Raw genomic sequence first — 27,465 nt, forward strand, 5'->3', positions numbered from 1 at the left:
GCAAACCAAGCCAACACTTAACATTTTATTCACCAAACTAGAACAAAGCCAAGAGAAACAGCCTAGTAAGTAGTGGAAAAAGCACAGACTTGTGTTTAACGCTCGGTTCATTGCTTTCTTCTAACCTGACAAATCTTTCAACCTTTTTGAGTCTTTCTGTCCTCATCTGCAAAATGGGGTTAATGGAGGATTTCATCTGCAAAGTGGGGATAACAGAGATTAAAAGAGATGACATGGGTACATTATGCCCCAAATAAACATGAGTTGAATCTTAACAATACTATTATGACTGTGTGGTTACAACAAAAACTTTTTCCCCTTTTGCTGTCAGAAATGCTTTTGGTAGATTTCAAATTCTTTTTCATACTGCCTGCTCTTCTTTGGTGGGGATCCAATAATATTGCTGTGACTCGAGTGTACGAGGCTGCAATTTGTGTTCGGCATCCTTTCTCAAGGGTTCAAACAGTCTGTTTAGTGAAGGCACAAAAGTACAAAGCAAAAATTTCAGCATATGCCATCAAATCTTGGAAAGTCATCTAAAGGAGGAAAGCTTGCTACCGAGGAAGGAAAAACGGCTCTTTTCTGGGCATCATTTCTGCTATTCTGAAAAAAGCCCCGATGTTGCAATATTTTTCAAGGCAGAATGTTGTCCCAGATGGAGGAGGAAACACTGACAAGCAGAAAAGGAGATACCTGGGGTTCCGAGGCAGCGTCGGAGAGGGGCGGCGCGCCCGGGGCTCAGAACCTCGCAGCTCTTTGTTGGGGGCGGGGGAGTCACTATTTCCTTGCAAGAAATGGCTCCCCCTGGGAGCGGCCCCTCTGCGGAACCGGCTCCGCGACCCCCGCAGGCCCTAGCCCCCGCCTCTCTCCGTTCTTGCGGACCCCACAAAGTGGTCGGAGTGCGGTGCCTTTAAGACTCTTGCCTGCTGCACATGCTCAGCTCTTTGTGTGTTGTTGGAGTTTTTCTCTTTTCAGAAAAAAAGAAATAGGCTGGAGGATGGGACGGAGGAAGCGGGGAGTGCTGGGGGAAAAGTGCTGCACTTTTGCAGCTGTAGACAGCGGACGGGAAGGGCTTATTTTCTGCTGAAGCTGCGAAGCCGGTCCCGATCTGATCTTTCGTTTGGGGGGGCTCAGGAGGCGCGCGGTGCGAGCGGGGCCGACTTCCCAGGCACGCCGAGGGAAAGGGCACGGCGGGCCCGTGCGCCACACCTGGCGGGTCGCTCTCCCTTCAGCCGGCGGGCCGGGCTGTGCGGACGCGCGGAGTCGTCCCTGGTCCCTGTAGGGGCGGGGCGAGACCACGCGCAGGGCCTGTGTGGGGAGGAGCGGAGGCACGCGCGAGTGGGGGAGGCGGCCCAGCATCCCGCGGGCTCTAAAGGCAGCACCGGCATCTGGCTAACGTTACCGGAGAGAAAATGGCTTCTGGGGGGCCGCCGGGGGCCGGGCGGGGCGGGCGAGGCTGAACCCCGCTTCCCGAGTCCCCCCTCCCGCGTTGGGCGCGCCCACCTCGGGGCTCCCGTGGCCCCCGCCCTCCCGGGCGCGCCGGGCTGGGAGCTGAGGAGGTTGGCGCGAGCCGTGGGCGAGGCGGGGCCGCGCGCTGGCTCCCCCTCCCCCTCCCGCAGGTCCCCTCCGGAGCGCCCAGCGCAGCCTGCATCTCCCGCTCCCCGCCTCCGGCCCAGCCCGGGGCGCCGTGGCGGTGGGCTCGGCCTGCCGCGGACAAGGTCAGGAGACGGAGAGGCGATGCCCGAGTGCGACTGGAGGGAGCCGAGCGGAGGCGACAGCGGCTGGGATCTGTCCCTCCTGACCGGGGAGCGGGACTGGGGCAGGCGCCGGTGAGGAGGAGAAGCGGCGGCGGCAGCGGCGCGGTGTTCTCCTCTCCGGCCAGATTTCCCCTCTGAAGCATCCCTGTAGGCGCCCGAGAGCGCATCCCGGCCGGGCAGGGGCGCTGGGAAAGATGGAACCGGGGGGCCGGGCCCGCACTGGTCCCCCGCAGCCAGCGTCCCCGGGGCCGTGGAGAGCTCGGCCGGCGGGCGGCGGCGGCGTTGGCGGCGGCGCCTCCTTCTGGCTGCTGGACGGGAACAGCTGGCTGCTGTGCTATGGCTTCCTCTACCTGGCGCTGTACGCGCAGGTGTCCCAGTCCAAGCTCTGCGAAAGGACCGGCTCCTGCTTCTCGGGCCGCTGTGTCAACTCCACCTGCCTCTGCGACCCGGGCTGGGTGGGGGACCAATGCCAGCACTGCCAGGGCAGGTTCAAGTAAGTGCCTTCGCCGGACCCCGAACCTCAGCCCTGCCCCGCACCCGTCGCGGCCTTCCCCCTTCTCTCGGCCCCGGGTCCCCCGGCTGGGAGCGACCCGCAGCGCTGTGGGAGCGGGGCCCGCGCTTCCCCCCTCCAGCCCTCGCGCCTCGGGGACTTCGGGCCCTGCGTCTCGCACCGACCGCCGTGGACGCGAAGCCTTTCCCGATGGTCCACCTGTCCGCAGCGACTCTGGTCCCCTGATCGTCAAAATTTCCACACTCAGTTACGGTGCCAAACACCATTTTGTTAGGACACTATTTTTTAATCAGAAATTATGCACGTAACTCGTGAAATACTTGCGCATTGTGAAGCATTCAAACAATACGGAAGTTTAAAGGTTAAAAGTTCTGGTCTACCAGTACCTCCCTCTTCCCCATCCTACTCCCCTCTCTAGAGGTAAGCACTGCTAACGTGTTAGTGTATTTAGTAACAGTGATCATAAGTAGAGTTTATGATGGCCTTACTATGTGCCAAACACTGTTCTGAGCCCATTACGTGGGTTATCTCGTTTGTTTCTCACACCAACTCTGAGTTACTAGAATTACTATACCGGTTTTACAGAGGGAAATCGAGGCAATCCGAATCAGCCAGCCTAACTCTAGAACATTTACTTTAAGCCAATATACTATGTTGAATTTGCGAGGACAGTCTTGAGTTGAGAAATACAAGAGTGACTTTGGGTTAGATAAGAGGATGAAATTCCTGGACTTTTTAATGTGGTGGAGAGAAAAGATTTTTCTAACTGGTTCTTTGACTATCAGCTGTTGTGTGGGAGCATCACTTCCGTTTTTTTGAACCTCAAGGCCCTAAGGAGCTTGCTTTACAACAGTAAAGATACTTTCCCCCATTGGTTGATGTTTATTGCCTTGCTGTCTGATATGAAAAGAAATGGGTGAATGTGGGGGGAGCGTCAGATAAGATAGTTGAGGCCAATAGGGTGTCCATCTGACAACTTGCACATAACAGTCACTAAGTACGTCAACTTCTTGGTTTTCTAGATACTTCACATGAAGTTTGCTGGCTGAGTTAGTAGCTCTGAAATTGCACTATGTAGATTACTTGTTGTCAGGGTGATAGCAAAATCTAAGTGAACTGTCTCTTGGGCTCTAAGGCAAAGGTAGGAATACGGTTCACCTGCTAATAATGTATTACAGGAAAATTTCCTGGGAGTTTTAAACAGCATATTTTACTTTTTCTGAAAAAAAACTTGACAGTTAAGACAGTGCCCCTGAAAACTCATTGTAAAAATGTATTTTTAAAAATGGGACTTTTTAATTTAAGTAGATCTTACTATTTAAATTAATTGACAGGAAGTTTTTGGAAGTGAAATCTCAGAATGAAGTTTTATGAAATTGATCTGTAGTAATAAGTTAAAATGTTTCCTAGCTTCATAATTTCACAAATTAGCATAGTACTGTAGTTTTATATTAAAAAAAATTTGGTGGAGGTACTAATTAAAAGTTTAAAAAAGTGTTTTAAGGTCTGCAAAGATTATCTTATTGAACTGTGCTTGTTAGCAGTCTTTATAACTTAAGTGTTCTTAAACTTTTGCTTTGATCATAACAGCCGGCCTCTTTACCTAGCAAGAGAGGATTTTGAACATATGAACTGGTAGTCAACAATGAAAAAAGCCACATCCATGTTTTTATATCCTTTGGTACATAAATAGGAAGATTGCCTGATTCATGTGTAAGTTAGGGACATTGGCCTTTGGGTGCGTGGAATTGCTCCATTTCTCTAAAGAGGACAGAAATTGCTGCAGTCCTGAGAAGCTTCTGTCTACATTTTATAGTAGTGGAATTGCTAATCAGCTACGTCAGCAGCCTGTAACCTCACTAGCAGAGGTTGTCTCAGTAGGAAAGATCACAGATCAAGTTAAAACCAGCTTAAATAATATAGAGAGATGGTTGGTGTTCGTGAAAGATACATTAGTGAGTAAAAGAGGACTAGTTGTTTTTTTAAAATATAGATATAGTTAAATAGCAATAAACCCTGGACTAATCATTGAATATTCATTTCCTTGGAAGCTGTTTCCTATGATTCATTGTACCCTATTAGTAAGTACTTTTTCATTTCTCTGTGGAATACAAGCTATTAGTTAGAGTAAATATAACTGGTACAACTCTGTGTTTTGTTATGTATTCTCTTAGGGTAAAGAAAAAAGTGGTATTTAATGTTAAAGGGAAGAATCAATTTAGAAGAAAAGATTTCTTCCTGGTAAAGTACATGCTAAGCTAAGAAAGGTGTATTTGAGGATGGTGGCTTGTTTTATCCAGCATTTGAAGTAATAGCACAGTGGGAAAGACTTTAACTGGAAATTCTCACTTCATTAATTATCTTGAAAATCTTTTACTTAACTGAAGGATAGCCACCTAACAAACAGACATCAAAAATGATCAATCTTGGTAAGCAGGTGTCAAAATTAATTGGCTGGTTCCATGGTAACATAGCTTTTTTCCTACTGTAGGGATTTCACTAGGGAATGAGTATCCTTCAAATGCTTCTTTAGAACGGAAGATTGATGGTTGGGGGGAGAAATGCAGAAGCAAATATGGTATCAAAAGTGGTACTTCAGTTCTCTTAGGATTGATTTCAGTCTTCTGTTTCCATTTGAAAAGAATAAAACTCAGAATTACAAGCCATTCCTCTCATAGGTAAAACAGAACGGACACTGATCTTCTGCTAAAGCTGGACTAAAAGACTTAGGACTGAGAATCAGAGAGGACAGTGCCAATTTGAAATATAATAATCAAGTATATGATATATGCAAATTTGAATTACATTTACTTGGGTAGCTTAATATAACATTGGAGTAGAAAATGTTTTGCTATAAACTATTTGAATGAATAACATTCTCTATTAGAAGCCAGTTCTTTAGAATTATTTTTGTAGAGTAGTTGAGATTTATGTTTATATAAACTAATAATTTGAGTTCAAACTTGGACATTTTCTTGCTTATGTGACTTAGAAACCTAAGACTTCTAATTTCTCTTAGGTAAACAAAATAGCTGATATTAACGTTCTGAGATTGGAAAATAACTCATTATATTGTGAATATTTTATAAATGTATATTTATTATTAAAACATATTTATTGAATATTTCTCTGAAATCATCTACTAAATCTTATTGTGTGTTTAATGTATATAGATATTTTTTAAATTTCTTAAGTCAGTCAAGTATGGATAATGAATTTCACACATTTATAATGGAAGTAGTCTTTCTATTTTGACAGCAAAATGAAGATATAATATCAGGAGTGAGGTTGCTATTGTAAACAGAAAGTGGCAGGGTTAAATGTGTCAATATTTTCCCTAAGTTATTATTAAAAAAAAAAAACAACCCCAACATATGTGTGTATATACAGATACACACACAACGAAACAAGTAACATACATTGCACTATAGCTATGTGTTTTAAAACTATGACACACACACACACACACACACACACACATCCACATATTTGGAATTCTTTTTAATAACAATAGGGAAACTATCAGTAACTATAAAGTTAAATTGAATATTCCCTGTCCCCAGGTCTTCTTTATTTCAAACTAAGATTATTATATGTAATTTATATCCATGGGTTCTTTTTACATTATTAAACCATAAAATCACACAATAGATTTTAAAATAATTTAAGTTGAGTGTTTCTAAGATCCTAAATTGATAAATTGCTTGTACTAGCATGGTTTTCAAGACCATGTGTCTACATAATTTGGTTCCTTTAGCAGATCAGACTCACCCTTCCTGTTTTCCTGCCTGGGTCTTTTAAAGTTCCTTGAAAGTGTCACATTCCTTTTGGACTCAGGGCATTTCACACATATGCATACATCTCTCTGAACCGTCTTTCCTATGTGGTCTTTGCTTGACTGATTACTAAGCATCCTTTGAATTTTAGCTTATACTAGTGTCTAAAGGAAGCTTTTCTGACTCCTCAGACTATGTGACCCCTCGTTATGTACTCTTATAGCACTATTTTTACTTTTTAGCACTTTCATAATGAATTATTTAATTACAATTGTAATTTTTTCTTAAAAAATTATTTTTAAGAGCTTTATTGGGGTATAATTGACATGCAATAAACTGTACAATTTAAAAAGTTTTCGCATATGTATGCACCTCTTAACCTATCACCACAATCAAGATCATAAAAATATCAGTTACACTCAAAAGTTCCATGTGCCCCTTTGTATTCCCTCCCTCTCCTTTCCGCTGCCTCTCCCTGTCCCCAGGCAACTAACTGAGCCGTTTTCCTTCACTATAGATTTCTAACAAAATGACAAAACTCTTTTTCAAAGTAGTTGTATCTTTTACATTCCCACCAGCAGGGTATGAATGTTCTAGTTAATTTACACCCTCACCAACACTTGGTATGGTCAGTCTTAAATTTTAGCGGTTCTAATAGGTGTGTAGTGGTATCTCATTGTGGTTTTATTTTGCATTTCCCTAATGACTAATGAGAGCATCTATCGTGTGCTTACTTGCCATCTGTAGATCTTCTTTGGTGAGGTATCTGTTCATATTGTTTGCACATTTTTAAAATTGTTTTCTTATTATTGATTTTTATGAGTTCTTTATATATTCTGGATACTAGTTCCTTATCAGATATATCATTGGCAAATATTTTCTCCCATGTTGGGGCTTGTCTTTTCATTCTCTTAACAGTGATTTCAAAGAACAGAAGTTTTAAATTTCAATTCCAGTTTATCATTTTTTTCCTTTTATGGATTGTGCTTTTGGCGCAATATCTAAGAAGCCTTTGCCTAAACCAAAGATTTTCTTTGATTATTTTTTTTCTTTCCTGGAAGTTTTGTAGTTTTAGATTTTACAATTAGGTTTATAGTCCATTTTGAGTTAATTCCACATCTAGTGAGAGGTATGGATCTCAATTTTTTTTTTTGCATATAGATATCCAATTATTCTAGGACCATTTGTTGAAAAAAACTATCCTTTCTCTACTAAAGTGGCTTGGCAACTTTGTTGAAACCAGTTGTTTGTATATTTGTGTGTCTGTTTCTGGACTCTGTTCCACTGATCTATTTGTATGTCAAGATTATTATAGCTTTATGTCTTGAATTCAGGGAGTTTAAGTCCTTCAATTTTGTTCCTTTTCAGTTATTTTGGCTACTCTATGTCCTTGGCATTTCCACATGAATTTCAGAATCAGCTTGTCAGTTTCTACAAAAAAGCCTGCTGGGATTTTATTTGGGATTGTATTGAATCTATACATCAGTCTGGGGGACAGTTGACACCTTATCGGTATTGAGTTTTCTCACCCGTGAACATGGCATATCTCTCCATTTATTTAGGTCTTCTTTAATCTCTCAAAAATATTTAAAAGTTTTCAGTGAACAGGTCTTACAACTCTTCTGTCAGATTTTCCCCTAAGTATTTAATATATTTTGCTGCTGTTGTAAGTTATATATACGTGTGTGTGTGTGTATAAAATATGGAAATACAACTGACTTTTGTATTTGGTCTTGTATTCTTCAATTTTGCTAACCTCACTTATTAGTGGTAGTAGTAGTAGTTTTTGTAGATTCCTTTTAATTTTCTACATAGATAATTATGTTGTCTGCAAGTAAAAATACTATAAGCCTTTTCTCTGCAATCTGGATGCCTTTCATTTCTTTTTCTTGCCTTACTTCACTGGCTAGAACCTCCATTACCGTGATGTATACAGGTGATAAGAGTGGTTGGCTGTGTCTTGTTTTTTGATTTAAAGGAAAAATATTCAATCCTTAACCATTAAGTATGAGGTTATGTGTAAGATTTCTAAAACCTTTATGATTTTCTGTTTCTGTCAGTTATTGAGAGGGGGTATTGAAATCTTCAATTATAATTTTGTAATTATCTATTTCTCTGCAGTCGCATCTGTTTTTGCTTCATGTATTTTGAAGCTCTGTTATTAGGTGTGTGAAATTTTGTATTATATCCTATTGGTAAATTGATCCTTTTTTCATTATGGAATGACTAGTTCTTGAAAAGACTATCCTTTTTTCATTGATGTTTTTGCCCCTTTGTTGAAAATCAGGTGGACGTCTCTCTATCTCTGTATCTATTTCTTGATTTTGTTCTGTTCTATTGATTCATGTGTCTGTCCTTTGGGAAATGCATTTCTTTTGACTACTGGATCTTTATAGTAAGTCTTTTTCCTTTTTAAATTTATTTTTGGCCATGTTGGGTCTTTGTTACTGCGTGAGGGCTTTCTCTAGTTGTGTAGAGTGGTTGCCTCTTCGTTGCGGTGTGCGGGCTTCTTATTGCGGTGGCTTCTCTTGTTGTGGGGCATGGACTCTAGGTGTGTGGGCTTCAGTAGTCGCGGCACATGAGCTCAGTAGTTGTGGCTCACGGGCTCTAGCGTGCAGGCTCAGTAGTTGTGGCACAGGGGCTTAGTTGCTTCGTGGCATGTGGGATCTTCCCAGACCAAGGCTTGAACCCGTGTCCCCTGCATTGGCAGGCAGGTTCTTAATCACTGTACCACCAGGAAAGTCCCTTTATAGTAAGACTTAAAATTAGGTAGTGCGATTCCTCCAACTCTGCTTCTATTTTTGAAAATTCATTTGGTTTTTCTAGTTCATTTGCTTTTCCACATAAATTTTAAAATCAGTTTGTCAATTTCTTAAAAAAAAAAGCTGGGATTTTGATTGAGATTGTGTTGATTCAAGAGATCATTTTGGGAAGAATTGACATCTAGGCAATGTTGAATTTTCTAGTCCATCAACCTGATATATTTCTTCATTTATTTAGGTTTTCATTGATTTCTTTTTTCAGATACAGATACTGCGTATATTTTGTTAGATTTATACCTAAATAGTTTATATTCTTTGATGCTATTGTAATTGATAGTTTCCTTTAATTTCAGTTTCTAATTGTTCTTTTTCATTATGTAGAAATGCAATTGATTTTTGTATATTGACCTTGTATCCTGCAATGTTGCTAAACTCAAGTTTCAGTAGCTTTTTTTTTTTGTAGATTCTTTGGGGCTTTCTATACAGATGATCATAGCATCTGTTTTACTTCTTCCTTTCCCATTGTATGCCCTTATTTTTCTTCTTGTTCTGTTGTACTCGCTAGGACCTTCAACCTGATGTTGAATATGAGTACAAGGGTGGATATCCTTGCCTTGTTTCCAATCTTAGGTGGAAAACATTCAGTCTTTAAACATGAAGTATCATGTTAGTTGCAGGCTTTTTAAAAATAAATGCCCTTTATTAGGTTCAAGAAGTTCCCTACTATTCCTAATTTTGAGAGTTAACGGAAAAAAGTATATTGGTCTCTGCCCCGGTTCCTGGCGTAGAGTTCCTAAAACCGTTATAATTTCCTAAGTGATAAGAGCACTAGAAGCATCTCTTGTTCTAATGTTCATCTTTTACCTTTGTTCCTAACACAGGGCTGCTGAAACCCTTGTAATTTCTCCGGTGATAGTAGTAGCTCCTGGATGGCTTCTGGATGAGGGCTAGTTACCAGAAAGGCCAAGTCATGGTTTGAAGCTTGGACTCTTCAGCCCTGGGCCCCGTTCTGTTGAGAAGGGAGAATGGCTGAAAGTAGAGATACGATCAATCATGCCTACATGATAAAGCCTCCATAAAATCCCCAAAGTTTGGGGTTCAGAGAGCTTCTGGTGAACACATGAAGGTGCTGGGAGAGTGATGCACCTTAACAGGGCAGGGAAACACTGAACCCCTTCGCCCATGTATTACCCTATGTAGCTCTTCTATCTGGCTGTTCCTGAATTATATCCTTTTATAATAAACTAGTGATCTAGTAAATAAAATGTTTGTCTGAGTTCTGTGAGCCTCTCTAGCAAATTAATTAAACCCAAGGAAGGGGTCCTTGGATCCCCCAGTCTATGGCCAGTTGGTCAGAAGCAGAGGTGGTATCTGGGCTTGCAACTGGTTTCTGAAGTGGGGCAGGGTTCGGTGGGGGGTTAGTCTTGTGGGATTGAAACCTTAACCTGTGGAATCTGATGCTGTTTCCTGTTAGATAGTGTCAGAATTGAGTTGAATTCTTGGACACTCTTCTGTTGCCTGTGAATTCCTTGGTGGTGGGGAAAAACCTCCATACATTTGGTGACCGGAAGCGAAGGTTGTGTGAACAGTAAAGGAGACTTATGGGGAAGAAGCATACAGTAGACATGAACTGGATTTTTTCCTACACAGGAGGAGAAAAGCTGAGAATTTTTCCATTTACAGTCATGTATGGATGTTGAATTTTGTCACGTTTCTTCTATATCTATTGAGACAGTCGTTTGGTTTTTCTTCTTTTGTTTGTTAATATTGGTGAATTAAATTGATTGATTTTCAAATGTTTAATCAGCCTTACATTCCTGGGGTAAACTCCACTTGGTCCCAATATATTATACTATTTATATATTGCTGGATTTAATTTGCTAATATTTCGTTGAGGATTTTTGCTTCTGTGTTCATGAGAGATATTGTTCTGTAATTTTCTTTTCTTGAAATGTCTTTGGTTTCCTTATCATGGTGTAATGCTAACCTTATAAAGTGAGTTAGGAAATGCTCCCTCTTATGTTTTCTGGAAGGATTTATGTAGACTTTGTATTACTTTTTTCTTAAATATTTGGTATATTCATCAGTGATGCCATTTGGGCCTGGAATTTCTTTGTGGAAGACTTGCAGCTGTGAACTTAATTTTTTAAATAGATGTGGGGATATTCATTTCATCTATTTCTTGAGTGAGTTTTGGCAGATTGTATCTTACAGAGGATGGGTCCATTTCATCTAAGTTTTCAAATTTATGGGCATAAAGTTGTTCATAATATTTCCTTATCATCCTTTTAAAGTCTGTGGGGTCTTTAGTGATATTTCTTCTTCCATTTCTGATATTGGTAGTTTATGTTTTCTTTCTTTTTTCTTGCTTAGTCTGGCTAGACATTAATGTTATCAATCTTTTCAAAGAATATGTGTTTGGTGTCATTGATTCCTGCTATTTTTTCTTTTGTTGTTTTTTCAGTTTCATTGATTGCTGCTACGCGCAGGCTCAGCGGCCATGGTTCACGGGCCCAGCCGCACCGTGGCATGTGGGATCTTCCCGGACCGGGGCACAAACCCGTGTCCCCTGCATCGGCAGGCAGACTCTCAACCACTGCGCCACCAGGGAAGCCGCTGCTTCTTTTTATTTTATTTTATTTTATTTTATTTTATTTTATTTTTGCCACGCCATGCAGCTTGCAGGATCTTAGTTCCTGAGCAGGGATTGAACCCGGGCCCATGGCAGTGAAAGCCCCGAGTCTTAACCAGTGGATCGCCAGGGAGTCCCTGTTTCCTTTGGTTTTAACTTAACTTTTTAAATTCTAGTTTCTTAAGATGAAAAGCTTAGATCATTAATTTGAGATGTTTCTTCCTTTTAATAAAAGCATTTGAATGCTATACGTGTTCTTCTAAGCACTGCATTAGCTGAATCTCATATTATGGGATATAGTACTTTGATTTTCATTCAATGTAATTGAACTTAATTATGATTTACCTTGAGACATTCTCTTTGGCTTATGTAGAACTGTTTTGTTTAATTTGCAAATATTTGGGAATTTACCAGAGATTTTTCTTTTATTTATTTCTAGTGAAATTCCATTATGTTCAAAGAACATACCTTTTATGATTCTAGTTTTTATAAATTTGTTAAGACTTGTTTTTTGGACAAAATATGGTCTATTGTGGTGAATGTTACATGTGCAGTTCAAAGAATATACATTCTGCTGTTGAATGGAGTGTTACAGAAATGTCAAGAAGGTCAGTTGGTTGTTTATATTGTTTAGATCTTCTGTATCCTTAATGATATTCTATCTACTTGTTCTGTTGATTACTGAAAGAGGAGTGTTGAAGTCTCCCATTGTATTTATGAATTTATCTGTTTGTTTCCTTTCATTTCTGTCAGTTTTGCTTCTTGTATTTTGAAGCTTTTTTTGAGATGCGTATACAGTTAGAATTGTTATGTCTTTTTGGTGAACGGACCCATTCATCATAATATAGTTTCCCATCTCTTTTTCTTTGGTAATTCTTTTTACTTTGAAATCTACTTTGATATTAATAGCCACACTAGCTTTCTTCTGCTTATTGTTTGCATGATGTATCTTTTTTGACTTGGAAAGAATGATGTGTGTGTGTGTATGTATGTATGTGTATGTAAATATATATGTATATATAATCCAGCCTAATAATCTCTGTGTTTATATTGGTTTGTTGAGACTATTTACATTTAATGTATTTGGATATTTTTTAGCATTCCATTTTAATTTTCTGTTGGCCCTTTTGGTATATGTCTTTGTATTATTTTTCAGTGGTTATGCTGGTGTGCTAGTGATTACACTATGCATAGCTAACTTTTTATAGTCTCTTTAGAGTTAGTAATATATTACTTCAGGAAAATAAAGAAATTTTGGAACCATATAGGTCCATTTATCCTCACCTGCTGACCTTTGCTATAATTGTCATATAATCACATCTACATGTATGGCAAATCTCATCTGATAAGTTATAAATTTTGCTTTCAACAATCATACATACTTTAAAGAACCTAAGAGGAGGAAAATAGTCTTTTATATTTTCTCAGATATCTGCTCTTCCTTTTGCTCTTTGTTTATTAAGTTATAAATTAACTCTTAGTGCCATTTCCCTTTTGTCTGAATCACTTTCTTTTGGATTTCTTTTTGAGCACGACTGCTGCTGATGGACTTTCTTAGTTTTCCTTGTTTTGAGAATATTTTGCCTTTTTTACTGAAAGATATTTTCCCAAGTACAGAATTCTGGGTTGACAGTTCCTTTCTTTCAGTGTTTTAAAGATGTTGCTTGACTCTCTTCTGGCGTGCATAGTTTCTGAAATCTGCAGGGAAATCTGCAGTCATTCTAATTATTTTTCCCCTGTATGTATAATTTCATTTTATTTCTAGCTACTTTCAAACTTTTTATGCAACTTTTGTTTTTAGCAGTTCAGATTCTGATGTATCTGTGTGTAGCTTTCTTTGAATTTCCCCTGGTTAGGGTTTGCTGAGCATCTTGAATTTATATTTATGTCTTTCACAAATATAGGATTTTTCTAAAAACCGTTATTTCTTCAAATATATTTTTCTGCACCAGTCTTTTTCCCTTCTCTTTCTGGGACTTCAGTGATACTAATGTTAGGCTTAAGCAAAATTCTTCAGGCTCTGTTCTCTCTTTTTTTTTTAACTCTTTTTTTTCTTTCTTTAGATTGTACAGTTTCTGTTGAACTGTCATCAACTTCACTGACTGTTGCCTCTGCAATCTCCACTCTGCTTTCGAACCCATCCAGTCATTTTCAAATTTAAGATATAGTTTTCAGTCCCCACATTTCTGTCGTGTTCTTTTTTATGATTTCTATTTCCCTGTTGAAAACTTCTCCTCCCATTTCATTTAAGTGTCTTTACCTTTACCCCATGGAGTACAGTTTTAATACCTAATGTCTTTGTCTGATGATTCCAGTTTCTGGATTTTCTCAGGATTGACATCTATTGATTATCTTTTCCATTGAGAATCTGTTACATATTCCTGGTTCTTTGTATGTTGAGTGATTTTGGATTTATTCTGGATGTTCTGAATGTTATGTAGGTTCTTGGTCCTGTTATTCCCTGGAGAATGCTGATTTATTTATTTACTTATTTATTTTTATTTAGTAGGCAACTAACCGGTTAGGTACAAGTAGCAAATTCTCTATCTTGCTTTCTGAGGGCAGTGGTTCTAATCTTCGTTCCATTTTCAAAGCCTTTGGATCTAAATGCACACATGCCACTCAGGGGTTAGTCTGAGACTTTGTGATGTTTTAAATTTTAATTCACTTCTCAGAGCCTGTGATAAGCTGCTTTTTGGTCTGTCCCACACATGAGCAGCTCAGATTGAGCTTGAGTCTTATGTGGGTTCATATACAGAATTAGGGTATCTCCATCTTCAGCTCCCTCTTCCTTAGGATTCCCCCCACACTCTTTGGCTTGAAGGGGCACTTTTCCCCAGTTGTTCTTGCTTTTGAAGAGACAGAATTTCTCTTAGGATTTCATCTGCATATGCATGTGCTGCTGCCATTCTCTCAAGGTTTGCCATCTTTGCCATCTCTCTGGCCATCGTTTTTGTAAAGTCCTGAAGTTTCCTTTCTTGGGTTGTTGTAGTAGACCTTTAATTGATCTCTCTGTTTCTGTTTTTTTCTCTTGCTAATCTGTCCTTTTATGTCTCCGCGGCATGTGGGATCTTCCCGGGCCGGGGCTAGAACCCTTGACTCCTGCATTGGCAGGCGGATTCTCAACCACTGCACCACTAGGGAAGCCCTAATCTGTCCTTTATTGCTGCCAGAGTTTGCTTGATAGAACACAAATTTGATATTACCTTCCTTTGCCTAAGAACTGGAGTATTTAAGGTAGTGAGTGGTGCCAAGGTTTCTGATGAGGGTTCTGTTGTCATTCAGATTGTTCTCCTCTAGGTAGTGTGTCATCTTCCTCTGTCTTTCTTTCTTTCTTTGTTTTTTCTCTTAGGTTTTCAGAAATTTGGCTTTGATGTGTGTGGGTGTGGAATTCTTTGTTTACCTTGTTTATTATTTGCTCAGCTTCTTGTTCTGTAAGTTTATATCTTTTTCAAAATTTGCAAAAATTTCTGTTATCATTTCTTCAGATATTTTTTTTCAGCTCCACACTTTTTCCTCTCCTTCTGTGACTCCAGTGAGAAATGTTAGATCTTTTGTTACTAACTTTTAAGTCACTAAAGCTCTGTTCATTTCCTTCAATCTGTTTTCTCTGTCTTCAGACTGGATGGTTTTTATTTACGTATCTCTATATTCACTGATTCTTTCCTCTATCTTCTCTATTCTGCTCTTGGACCCCTCTTGTGAGTTTTTATAAAAAGTTTCATTTATTATATTTTTCCATTTTGTTGTTCTTTACATCTTCTGTTTCTTTGCTGAAACTTATATTTTTGCATTGTTCCAAAAGTGTCTGCAGCTGCTTGTTGGGCCATTTTTCTGAGAGCTGCTCTAAGATTCTTGACAGATAATTCCAGGATCTTTGTCATGTCAGTGCTGGTACCTGCTGATTATCTCTTCTCAAATGAGTTGAGATTTTGTATGGCAAATAATTTTGGATTATATCCTGGATATTTTGAGTATTATATATGAGACTCTTGTTCCTATTTAAATATTCTGTTCTAGGAGGCAGTCAACTCATTTTGGTATGTATGACCTAGCTTACTTTTTAAAAGTACAGCTTTATTGAGTTATAATTTATATACCATAATATTCATGCATGTCATAATACCGTTTTAAAGTGTATGATTCAGTCGTCTTTAGTATATTCAGAGAGTGGTGCAACCATCACCACTCTCTAGTTTTAGAACTTTTTCATCACCCCATAAGGCAAACCCACACCCATTTGCAGTCACTTTCCACTTTCCCTACCCACCAATTCCACTAATCTAGGCAGCTGCTAATCTACTTTTTCTATGAGCTTGTTTATTATGGACATTTCATAGAAATGGAATCACATAGTTATATGGTCTTTGTCACTGACTTCTTTCATTTAGCATGTTGTCAAGTTTCATTGTATTGGTATTTCACATTTGTTTTTCTCTTTATCAGCTGATGGACATTTGGGTTGTTTCTTCTACCTTTTGGCTACTGTGAATAATGCTGCTATGAATTTTTTGTGTACAGGTTATAGCATGGACATATGCTTTAATTTCTCTTGGGGATATCCTAGGAGTGTGCTGGCTCTCTTTTGTGCTGAGATTCGACTGCCCACTTAGTTACAATTTAGTTGGCTTTGGCTGTACTATTCTGCTCTGCCTTGCTTGTCTGCTAGCCAGAGACCGTTCTGAAACGCAGGTGGTATTCCATACCATAGTACAGTACTAGAAGTTTTTGCTGTGTTGATTCTGATCAGTTTCACATATTGCACCCGAGGGCATGCCGAGGGCTTCATACACAGATTTAAAGAATCCTCTTTTTCACCATTTCACCTTCCTCTTTTTTTTTTTTTTTTTTTTTTTTTTTTTTGCGGTACGCGGGCCTCTCACTTGTGTGGCCTGTACGTGGGCCTCTCACTGTTGTGGCCTCTCCCGTTGCGGAGCGCAGGCTCCGGACGCGCAGGCTCAGCGGCCATGGCTCACGGGCCAAGCCGCTCCGCGGCATGTGGGATCTTCCCGGACTGGGGCACGAACCCGTGTCCCCTGCGTCGGCAGGCGGACTCTCAACCACTGCGCCACCAGGGAAGCCTCCTTCCTCATCTTTGTAATTTCTTTCCATTCTCTCGTTAGGAGGATAAGGGGAGCTGACTCTATTGTCATTTGCCTGGTTCAGGGCAGAGATGGTCCACCCCCGAGTCTCTGCAGCTGCTGCACCCCTAGTGGTGAGGGGCAAGGGTGCTGCCTTTTTGCTAGCATTTGCTTAGTACAGGGTAGGGATGGTTGAAGTGACTCCACCCACACATTCTCCCCCAGTGGGGAGGGAGAGATCCTTTTTTTTTTCTTTTTTTGTAGGTAAAATGTAAGCATTTAAAAAATAAAAGCACTGTAAATTAGGAATTTTCAAGTTGATTCTCTGTCTCATAAAAAAAATAGAAGATTTAAGATCATTTTTCACGTTTTGATGTATTAACTTTTATGCCAGGCTTCATTTGTACTTTTATGACAATATAATTATGCTAATAATGAATTTTTTCCAGAAAGTAGAATTTATTATTCTAACTATTTCATGTAAGACTAGTATTAATAGCATTAAAACTAACGTTTCACACGTTAAATTATGAGTTTAGAGGAGAAATGATATTATGTGGTGGAAAAAGCTTTTACCTCTATTGTCTTTTTTATTGCTGATGAAAATCCTGTGAGGTAGATGTTGTTATTCTCATTTTACAGTGGGAATAGAGAGTGAAAGACCTGGAGCAATTATTTATGCAAAGTCTGATAGCTACTAAGTGATAGCGGAGTTGCCAAACATGTCTTTCTGGCTCTTTTTCCATAGCAAGCCATCTTCTACTCTTCAATAAGAAGTTTCTCCTCAGTTATAAATTCATAATCTTCTGGATTTCCAGATAGCATAGGGGTACTTAGGATCATGAGTTTTGATACCAAACTGACATGGGATTGAGATCTATTTCTGCCAATGTGCCATGAATGTTGCATGGATTTAGTTTGCTGCTTTACTGAACACTTGATAAGTTTTATGGCATTACGGTTTTAAAACAATCTTGTGAAATAAGCATTATTGTTATAACTATTTTGCACACAAGGAAACTTGAGGCTTAGGGAGTTTGAGTAACATACCCATTAGGTGACCAGGCTGAGATTCTTGTAGCTCTTCTAAAGTTTTGCCTGTTTATTCTAGTTTCTCAGTCATGTCTTTTTTATTCTTCACTGAAAAGAGAGTATTGTTCTACAGTTCTTACGTGTCCTTTGTGAAGTTAGTATGAATGAGTGTGTTTTACAGTACACAGAGATACCATAAGAAAAGTCTAAGCTCATTAAATAATTCTCTATGATGTAGCAATATTTTATTTATCTCCAAGCTTGCTGATTATTTAAATGTATATTATAACAGGAACTTTTTTTTTTTTTTTTTTTCCCAGTACACGGCCTCTCACTGTCGTGGCCTCTCCCGTTGCGGAGCACAGGCTCCGGATGCGCAGGCTCAGCGGCCATGGCCCTCGGGCCCAGCCGCTCTGTGGCATGTGGGATCTTCCCGGACCGGGGCACGAACCCGTGTCCCCTGCATCGGCAGGCGGACTCTCAACCACTGCGCCACCAGGGAAGCCCAACAGGAACTTTTAATATCACGTTCCTGGATAGGCTGTGAGTGGTTGGTGAATCCTCAGATTTGTATATAAAATATTATTTATACGAATTTTTCTAGGTAGGAGGTAATAGTTTTTACAAGATTCTCAAAAGTGATCTCAGATCTCCAAATGGTAAGAATCACTGTACTGTAGAAAAGGAACCCAAATAATGGTCACTGTGTATGTAGAATTGAAAAACATTTTTTCAACACATGGAATGATTTCAAAGTAGTTTTTAAATTTATTTTTTCAAAAAAGCTTAGGAAGATTATACAACAAGTATAAGAACATTTCCTATTAATTGAAATATTATAGTATTCAAATAATCTGAATATCTGTATTACATGTAGGTACATATAGATACAATGGATATCTCTCTGTATTTATATGTATACATATATGTGTGTATATATATCTACACACACACACCTGACATATTTCTATAGATATCTATCTGTATGATGGGGAGTGCTCCATCATCCCCTCTATTTGACATGTATCATTACTTTATATGCTCTACATTTATTTGCTACTTGTATATTGTCTTCCCTCTTTCTAGCACTAAGTTGTCCAATGTGTCAGTCACTATCCACATGTGGCTGTTAAAATTTATTAAAATTAAAATTTAAAAGTTTAGTTCATTTTTTTGCACTGACCACATTTCAAGTGCTTAATAGCCACGTGTGCTTAGAGGCTACCATACTGGACATGTATAGAACATTTCTATCATTGCAGGAAGTTCTGTTGGACAGCATTGTTCTGGAATGTAAGGTCCAGGAGGGCAGAGACTTTTTTTACTTAGTTTTTCTTGTTTTTTATTTTAATAGCTTTATTGAGATGTAATTTACATAACATAAATCTCACCAGTTTAAAGTACACAATTTAATGGTTTTTAAGGTGCACTTAGAGAGTTGTGCAACTATAACCATAATATTAGAACATTTTATCATTGCATAAAGTAAACCTTGTATTCAAGAGCATTCACTCTCCATTCTCTCCCTGTTCCCCAGGTTACTACTAATCTGCTTTCTAGACACCTTCCATAATTCACAGTTTTATCTCCCATGCCAAGAATATTGCTTGCCATTTATTTTATGATGGCCCTCATGACCTTTGCCTCCTGGTGTTCCTCTCATGATTTTATGTTGTATGGCAAAAGGGAGATTATCTCAGTGATTTTCCACCACAAATCCTGGGAGGGTGAGGTATAATTAGCTCCTTCCCTTGATATCAGACTTGATAGCTAACTAAGCACATACTGTTTGCTGTCACTGAGGCCAGTCTGTAGACAGTTTAGTTAGTGTGCCAATGGCCAGTCCAACTGGTATAGCCAGCTTCGTTAGTGTACTTACATGGGGAAAAATATTAACTAATAAAGTCAGTACCTTTGTGGCCAGGATATGATTTGTACAAATTAGTGATCATTCAAAGTGGGATGATACCCAGGGTGATTTACTGGAGTGTGGGAAGAAAGCATTAGGACTTCTACTACTATTATTTTTAATTTTGATTTTTTAGATTTATACTTTATAGTGCACAATATTTTAAATAGTGTATGTTTATTAACGTGTAAATATACATTTACTTGAGTTACATAATAAACATTCTTACTGATAAGAGAGCATGATAATTAAGGTTTGGAGACTTCTGCTCTAGCAGACAAGGTCACCCAAACTTTTATTAGGGATCAGGTGGACAGAGAATGCAGACTTGGGAGTGAGGGATGCAGAATACACTATAAAAAAGAAATGCAAGCTCAGCACGGTGTAATACAATAACGTATCATAGTGCAGAGAGGAAAAAAATACCCATAATATAATCTAGAGGTTCTCTTCATATTGTTTAAAAAGAAATCAATAAATATTAAATAATATTTTAAATAAAAACACTATTTAAAAAAAAGACTTGCATGTGAGGTTGGCTTCCAGAGGCAACTCTGTGTAAAGACTAGCCCTGAGTAGATCCGACTCTTCTTTGTAGAGTGGTTATGCTGGCAGTAAAACCAAATGCTTTGATAAACAGGATTTATTGTTTCCTGTAATACTTTATAATGTTAAAACTATTGCATTTTTCTTATTTTTAAAATGTCTTAATCAAATTTTGTATTCATGGCCAGGATAGAGAATAACACTTTGGTTGATTTAATTTTAGTTCTGTTTAATGTTTGTGCTGGTTTTCCTGCATTTAGTAGTGGCCACTCCTGTGTTATAAACAGCTCAGCATGCTTATTTGATTAAGGGCTCTAGATTGGGCAGTTTCAGCTAGATGAGACATTGGCAAGGCATATGGGCATGTGCAGGCATCTAGACAGGGGCTGGCAAAACTTTTTCTGTAAAGGGCCAGATAGGAGATATTTTAGGCTTTGTACACCAGATGGTCTCTGTTGCCACTACTCAACTCTGTTCTTGTAGCATGTTAACAATCTTAGATATATGTAAACAAAGGGGTGTAGCTGTGTTCCAATAAAACTTCATTTACACAAATCGGCAATAGGCCAGTAGTTTATGGAGCCCTGATCTAGATTAACCATGTCAATATGGTTCTCAATCCAAGAACATGATTGCTATAAATTAAAAATAAGTTAATTACTTGAAACTTAGAATGCATTGTAGAAACAGCATTAGAAGTAGAAGAAGCCTGTTTTACCTTTTATGTAGCTGAATTATATGCTACCTAATTTTTGAAAATCTCTACCCAACTGGAATGTACAGATGATGTTAAGAGTAAGAAGTGAAGAAATAGATTGGAAACTAGGTGTTTGTGGTCAGAGTGTAATCTCGGAGCGTAAAACTTCTGAATTTTAGAAGAACAGTTCCAGGTTGTGAAGATGTCCAAAGTGTGTAATGGGAGTTCTTTGCTCAGGTGGCATGAGGTGAACATTCTTCAAACTGAAGAAGAGATCAGGAAACTACAAAGGGGGAATTGCTCCTTCCTTATTGTGGAAGTGGTAGGAGTTTTCCCCCCTTACTCCTATCTCTTGATGGTGAGAAATGATTTTCCATCCTTTTATCTTGGTTGGTGTCAGCCCCTCCATGTTTCTAGTAGAGTGAAAGTGACAAAGAGGAAATCTTTTTGCAGTAAGTAGAGGCAAAGGTAGGCTCTTGGTAGGGGCTTTTGCTAGGAATGGGTGATGAAGGTACAGAAGGATTTCAGGGGCTGTGGTGAGGAGAGTTTTCTTTTAAGTCTGTGTAATTGTGCCTCTGAAGGTGAAGAGGATGGGACAGAGTGGGTGGCTTTGATGTATTCTTGTTGGTAGCCTAGGTGGGGAAACATAACAGTTCTTTCACATCACCTCTTATAGGTGGGAGATAAGGGTTATAGTTGTAGCTCCTAGAGTATATGTTTCTTTAGAGGAGGGGAGATATATTTTAAACTAAGGGTAAGGAATTTCCCAACATAGCACAGGACTGGGTCAGTTCGACTAGGTGGGGTGGTAGAGAAATAGAGGGGTTTTGGGGAAAGAAATCCCCAGTAGCATTAGATTTCCTCATACGCAGTTTGGGAGGTATATTCCTAACTAGGAAGATAGATTATATTGTAGGTGATAGTTGCAAAGCTGCCTGTTCATAAATTTCCGGCTTTATTTTCTTATTAAAAGAGCTATATATTTCTTGACTATGTATTAAGGTACTTTTTGAATATGTTATACTTCTCTTCTTCCATTAGAGAAGAAATTGAAATAGAAGTGGTTGTGTAAGGTCATGGAACAAATTAGGACTTTCTTTAAAATTAAGTCTCTGAGGCTCTAAACTGTTATCATACAGGCTTAATTTATGTCTGATAATTTGTATCATTTGATTCAGCCCTGATTTAGGGTTTTTGTAATTTAAATTATAGCAATATTTTGACTTTAAGGGTTTGTTACAACTGTCAGTTACAAACTAGGGAGAAGGATTGTTTAGTGGACACTATTGATGGATCTAAGCCTTGTTTAGATCAAGAGGAACTTTTATACAGAATTTATATGAGGTTGTGATCATAACATTTCTAAATCTTAATTTATATTTTCTATTTGTTGAGACATCAATTTCCTGGTTTCCTGTAGCTATTGTCCATGATTTCCTTTAGAATTTTTGAGTATATTTAAAACAGTTGATTTAAAGTGTTTGTCCAACAAGCACAATTTCTGTTTCCTGAAAGACAGTATCTGTTAATTTCTCCTGTGAATGGGCTATACTTTCTTGTTTCTTTGTATGCTTTATAATTTTTTGGTTGGAGACTGGGCATTTGATTATTATAATGTGATAACTCTAGAAATCGAGTTCTTCCCCCTCTTCAGGGTTTGTTTTTCTTACATGTGGTTGTAGTTGTGTATTTGTTTAATGACTTCTCTAAACTATTTTTTGTAATGACTGTATTCTTTGTTTTGTGTGGTTTCTAAAGTCTCTGTTCCTTTAGTTTATGGTAAGCTAGTGGTTTTTTTTTTTTTTTTTTTTGCGGTACACGGGTCTCTCACTGTTGTGGCCTCTCCCGTTGCGGAGCACAGGCTCCAGACGTGCAGGCTCAGCGGCCATGGCTCATGGGCCCAGCCGCCCCGCGGCATGTGGGATCCTCCCAGACCGGGGCACGAACCCGCGTCCCCTGCATCGGCAGGCGGACTCTCAACCACTGCGCCACCCCAGCAGCGAAGCCCTGAGCTAGTGTTTTGACATAGATTTCCTCAAGAGTCAAGAAAAAATAAGGAATTCTCCCGGTCTGCGCAGATTGAGTCTATTGGGACACTGCTTCAGTGCTTAGCCACATTGTTTATGACTCTGCCTTACCCTTCACTTCCTTCTTGCTCTGAGTCTGAAAATTAGCCAGAGGTGGAAGTATAGAGTCTTCTCAGGTCTTTTCTGAGCTTGTAGTCTAAGAAAAGTCTCCCTGGTCATGCATGTGGCTTCTCAAATTCCCATATCAAAATAATTGATTTTCAGCTTTTTAATATATACATTTAGAGCTATATATTTCTCTCTAAACAATGTTTGAGCTTCATCTCATAAATTTTGATATGGTGTGGTTTTAGTATTAACAATTAAAAATATTTTCTAATTGTCCTTGAGACTTATTAGTCTACTGCTTAATTGTCAAACTTTTGGGGATTTTAAGTTTATTTATTTTTGAATGGTCACTGTATATGGGGCTGCCACTAATTACGTGGCTTCTGATTACATGGTTCCTGTAGCCAGTTGTCATTGATTGATTACATTGATTTAATTCAATTCTGGTGTTACTTCTTGTTGTGGCTTAAGAACAAGTACAGGCAGACCTCAGAGATATTGCTGTTTCAGTTCCAGACCACCACAATAAAGCCAATATTGCAGTAAAGCATCACATGAATTTTTTGGTTTTCCCAATAATATAGTTGCACATAAGAGTTATGTTTACATTATATTGTAGTCTGTTAAGTGTGCAATAGCATTATGTCTAAAAAAACAATGTACGTACCTTAATTAAAAAATACTCTTGCTAAAAAATGCTAACTATCATCTGAGCCTTCAGCAAGTCTCAATCTTTTTGCTGGTGGAGGGTTTGAACTACTGTGAGAATTACCAAAATGTGACAAAGAGATACAAATTGAGCAAATGCTGTTAGAAAAATGGCACTGATAGACTTGCTCCATGAAGGGTTGCCACAAACCTTCAATTTGTAAAAAATGCAGTATCTGTGAAGCACAATAAAGTGGAGTACAAGAAAACAAGATATGCCTGTAGTCATTTAAAGAGGGTGAGAATTTATTTTTCTCACTGTCAGCCCTGGTTTCTAAAAGACTTTTGCAGGCCCAAAGGGTTAAATAAATCTAGAGGTTCAAGGTTCTCAAGTACATCTACCAGGTGGCACCCTCCTCGGTATCGGGGCACTATCTTTAGCACTGAAGTCTTGTCAGGGCTGTGAACTAAACTTTTTCTGTAATTCTGTTCCTCTCATAATCTGGTCCTGGGCTGGTTTTCCAGTTTGGTCAACCCTCTGGCCTCAGAAATAGTCTCTTTAAATGTTACAGAGTCCCCTGGCATTTACACTGTATCTAAAATTGGTGCTTGGTGCATTGAGTCTTATAGGATCTTGGGGCAAGCTGCTTATGGGTCAGTGTCTTAGTACAGGCACTCTGCTGCAGTTTTCTGCCTTTAGCATATTAGCATATCAATGGCTTTTAACATCAGTCAACTAATTCCACAGTCCTTGTAACTACCCTTGCTATTCTATTTCTCAAATATTAGAGATAGCACATAAGTCTATTGCATTAGTCAGTGCATCACCTTCCTTTGGTATCCTCTCTCAATTCAGCAAAAGTGAAAGTCTTTGTCATTGTGAGCTATAGCATGCCCCAGGTTATTGCCACTTTCTCTACCACCCTCAGTGTGACTCCTTTTGCCATCTGGCCAGTGAGTGATCCAGCCCCAGAGCCCATCTTGAAGTTCTGCTTCCCGGTACTGTTAGTTTGGTCACACTCCCCTCTACCACCTTGAAGCAGATCCTGAGACAAGAATTGAGCACATGTAGTATATTTGGAAGATTCAGGGACACTGACAGAAGTGACAGAAGAGCCAATAAGGGAGGTATGTTATCAAGTCAGGTACCACACTGGGTGACTGGAGCCAAATCCCACAAGGAAGTGCACTTCATTATTATTGCAGCAAAGAGATAAGCAAGTTTGGAGTTTTTCCAAATCATTCATTGGCTAAGGGCTGCCCTGGGAGGATGTTGATTCACAGGCACTTTCAGCCCACCACATGCATAGGAAGAGTGGCTTCTAGTAGATAGAGGGAGCCCTTCAACGTAGATGCAGGTGCTGGCCCGAGAAGGTCAGGCTGGAATGTATGAAAATGGTCAGAGGGTCTGAGAGGATATGGTGTAATGCTGACACTGTTGGCAACTGTCTATTTTCAGCTATGCAAGATAATATGAGATTACTTTTTAAAGTTGTACTGATTTATCCTATGAGAATTATCTCCACATCCTTGCCAATATTTGATATTATTAATCTCTTTAATTTTAGCCATTTTGTTGGGTGCATAGTGGTACGCTATTGTGATTTTATTTTGCATATCCTTTATTATTATTGGTTGGTTCAGGTCCAATCAGGAAAGAGAATCACACAGTAATTTTAATAGGAAAAGTTTAATGTAAAGGATTATTGACTGTAGCACAGATTGGAACAATGAGAAATTGGCTAGTAAGAAGTAAAGAGAACTCTGCAAAATATAGAAGTAGTAGATACAAGGAGCAGCCACTACTACTGTTACGGCTGAGATAGAACACTTAAGTGAGAGTCCCTGTGACCTGGCCTGAGATCCAGACCTTGTTGGGAGAGCAGGCTGTGGCTTACTGAATGGCAGAAAAGTCACTGTAAAGCTGTACCTGCGGAACTTGCTTAACATCTGCCCTTTGGAACTTGCCATGGTTACTTATGGGATGATGGGGAAAGCTGTTCACAGAGTTGTGTCTCACTGGAGGCCTCTGCTGCAGAACTGCCTGAGGGGAAGTGCTGGGGGAAACTGTTGGTGGCTGGGTGCTGGTGGCCATCAGGTACATAGGAGCCTAGTACCTAGTGCTGCAGGAGCTTGTTGAGTGAGTACGTTGGAACTGGGAAGCAAATCTGTTTCCTCCTGCAGTCTCTCCAGCATGCTCTATTGACAAAGCCTGCAGGCTTAGCATCCTGCCATCTGGAAAAAAAAAAAACATTTAAAGGGCCCAGATCCATTTTCATAAAGTAGGCAAAAAGTCTGAATTTTGAGGTGGAGGCAATGGATAACTGGCACAGTCTGCCCTTTAATTATTCAGCTTCTTTTGTATGCATCCTTCTAAACACACGTGAACTCCCCAGCAACCAACAAAGCTGTATTTCTACCTAAGAAGATACACTTTTTCCAAGTGAAGTTCTCCTCCTTTGTCCAAAAGGAGGAAGCACACGGTTTCGAGAGTCATTGTGTCACTGGTTATGTTAATTGCTCTTCACATTCAGTCATAGTCACACTAAATATTCCATTATCTAAAGTCTAAATTGTAAAGTTACAGCTTGTAAATAAAATAAAAATGTGAAGGAGAGAGGATATGTGTGTGTGTGTGTGTGTGTGTGTGTGTGTGTATCAAATAGAAACTATGTAAAGTTGTTAGGATACTTACCTATTTAATTTGTTTAAAGACCATAACTGATGTGTATGGTTCTGTTCTTCCACCCCCCATACCATATTTCCCCTGCCCTCAACTAGAATCTTGGCTCCTTGGAGTTTTACTTGGTGGAGTGACCCACACCCAATGGGTTGAACCCTCAGTCATCCTGCTGTAGTTTGGATATTTTTTATGGACCTGTCTTCTAGACCTCTCATCCTCTTTTAGCTGTGGTTATTTTTTATTTATTTTTTTTTTTTGTGGTATGCGGGCCTCTCACGGTTGTGGCCTCTCCCGTTGCGGAGCACAGGCTCCGGACGCGCAGGCTCAGCGGCCATGGCTCACGCATGGGCCCAGCTGCTCCGCGGCATGTGGGATCTTCCCGGACCGGGGCACGAACCCGCGTCCCCTGCATCGGCAGGCGGACTCTCAACCACTGCGCCACCAGGGAAGCCCTAGCTGTGTTTAATGTGGTGTTAAACCCGTCCATCGAATTCTTAATTTTGATTAATGTAGTTTTCAGTATTAGAATTTCCATTATTTTTTTCAAATATACTGTTACTTTTTACAGTTTTCAGTTAACTGCCGAAATTTTAAATCATGTCTTTTGTCTTTTTGAACTTAATATGTCATATTTGTTTTACAGGGCACATCTGATAATCTCCACAATTGGAATATCTTCCGGTCTCTTCCTGAAGATATTCTGTTGGTTCTTGTTTTGCTGTCATCTATCTTTATGTGTCTTATTATTTTTGATCATAGTAGACATCTTATTTGAAAAATTATTGGTAGAAATAATTTGAGGACTAGGATAATGTTATCTTTTTTCAGAGAGTATTTTTGTATCTTCCGTTAGGAGCCTTGGCATAATAGTTCTAGTATCACCTTAAGCCAATGGTAGGTCTTGGGGTTTTCTGTCTTCCTGATGACTTGTAGCTGGGTTGCAGTCCACGTAATGGCTGGTTTCTGGTACACCTTTACCCTTATACAAAATCTTTGTGTCCCAGTTCAGAGTGCCGTGTTGTTTATTTGAGCCCCTACCTTTTGTAGGTTATTGCGTCCAACTTTTGTCCGCCTTCTTCCTTGAGGGTGTTAAAAGTACTCTCAGCCTTTTGACAGTCTCTAATAAATAGATAAAATTCTCCGTAACAGAAGTAGCTCTGGATGCCTGGTTCCTCTTTAAAGAATTTGCGGGCTTCCCTGGTGGCGCAGTGGTTGAGAGTCCGCCTGCCGATGCAGGGGACGCGGGTTCGTGCCCCGGTCCGGGAAGATCCCACATGCCGCGGAGCGGCTGGGCCC

At 39.5% G+C, this 27,465-nt stretch overlaps 1 protein-coding gene across 2 annotated transcripts in view; it reads left to right on the top strand.

The window, feature by feature from the left end:
* The first annotated feature begins 1,951 nt into the window (after nt 1-1,951).
* Nucleotides 1,952-27,465, top strand: part of ATRNL1 (attractin like 1) — a 744,759-nt gene continuing 719,245 nt past the window's right edge. For both annotated transcript variants that reach the window (XM_024121650.1, XM_024121651.1), the window contains exon 1: nt 1,952-2,250. In XM_024121650.1, the coding sequence (XP_023977418.1) occupies nt 1,952-2,250 (299 nt within the window). The remainder of the gene's footprint in view (nt 2,251-27,465) is intronic.

This window comes from Physeter macrocephalus, chromosome 20, assembly GCF_002837175.3.
Source record: "Physeter macrocephalus isolate SW-GA chromosome 20, ASM283717v5, whole genome shotgun sequence".
In the NCBI taxonomy this organism is placed as follows: domain Eukaryota; kingdom Metazoa; phylum Chordata; class Mammalia; order Artiodactyla; family Physeteridae; genus Physeter; species Physeter macrocephalus.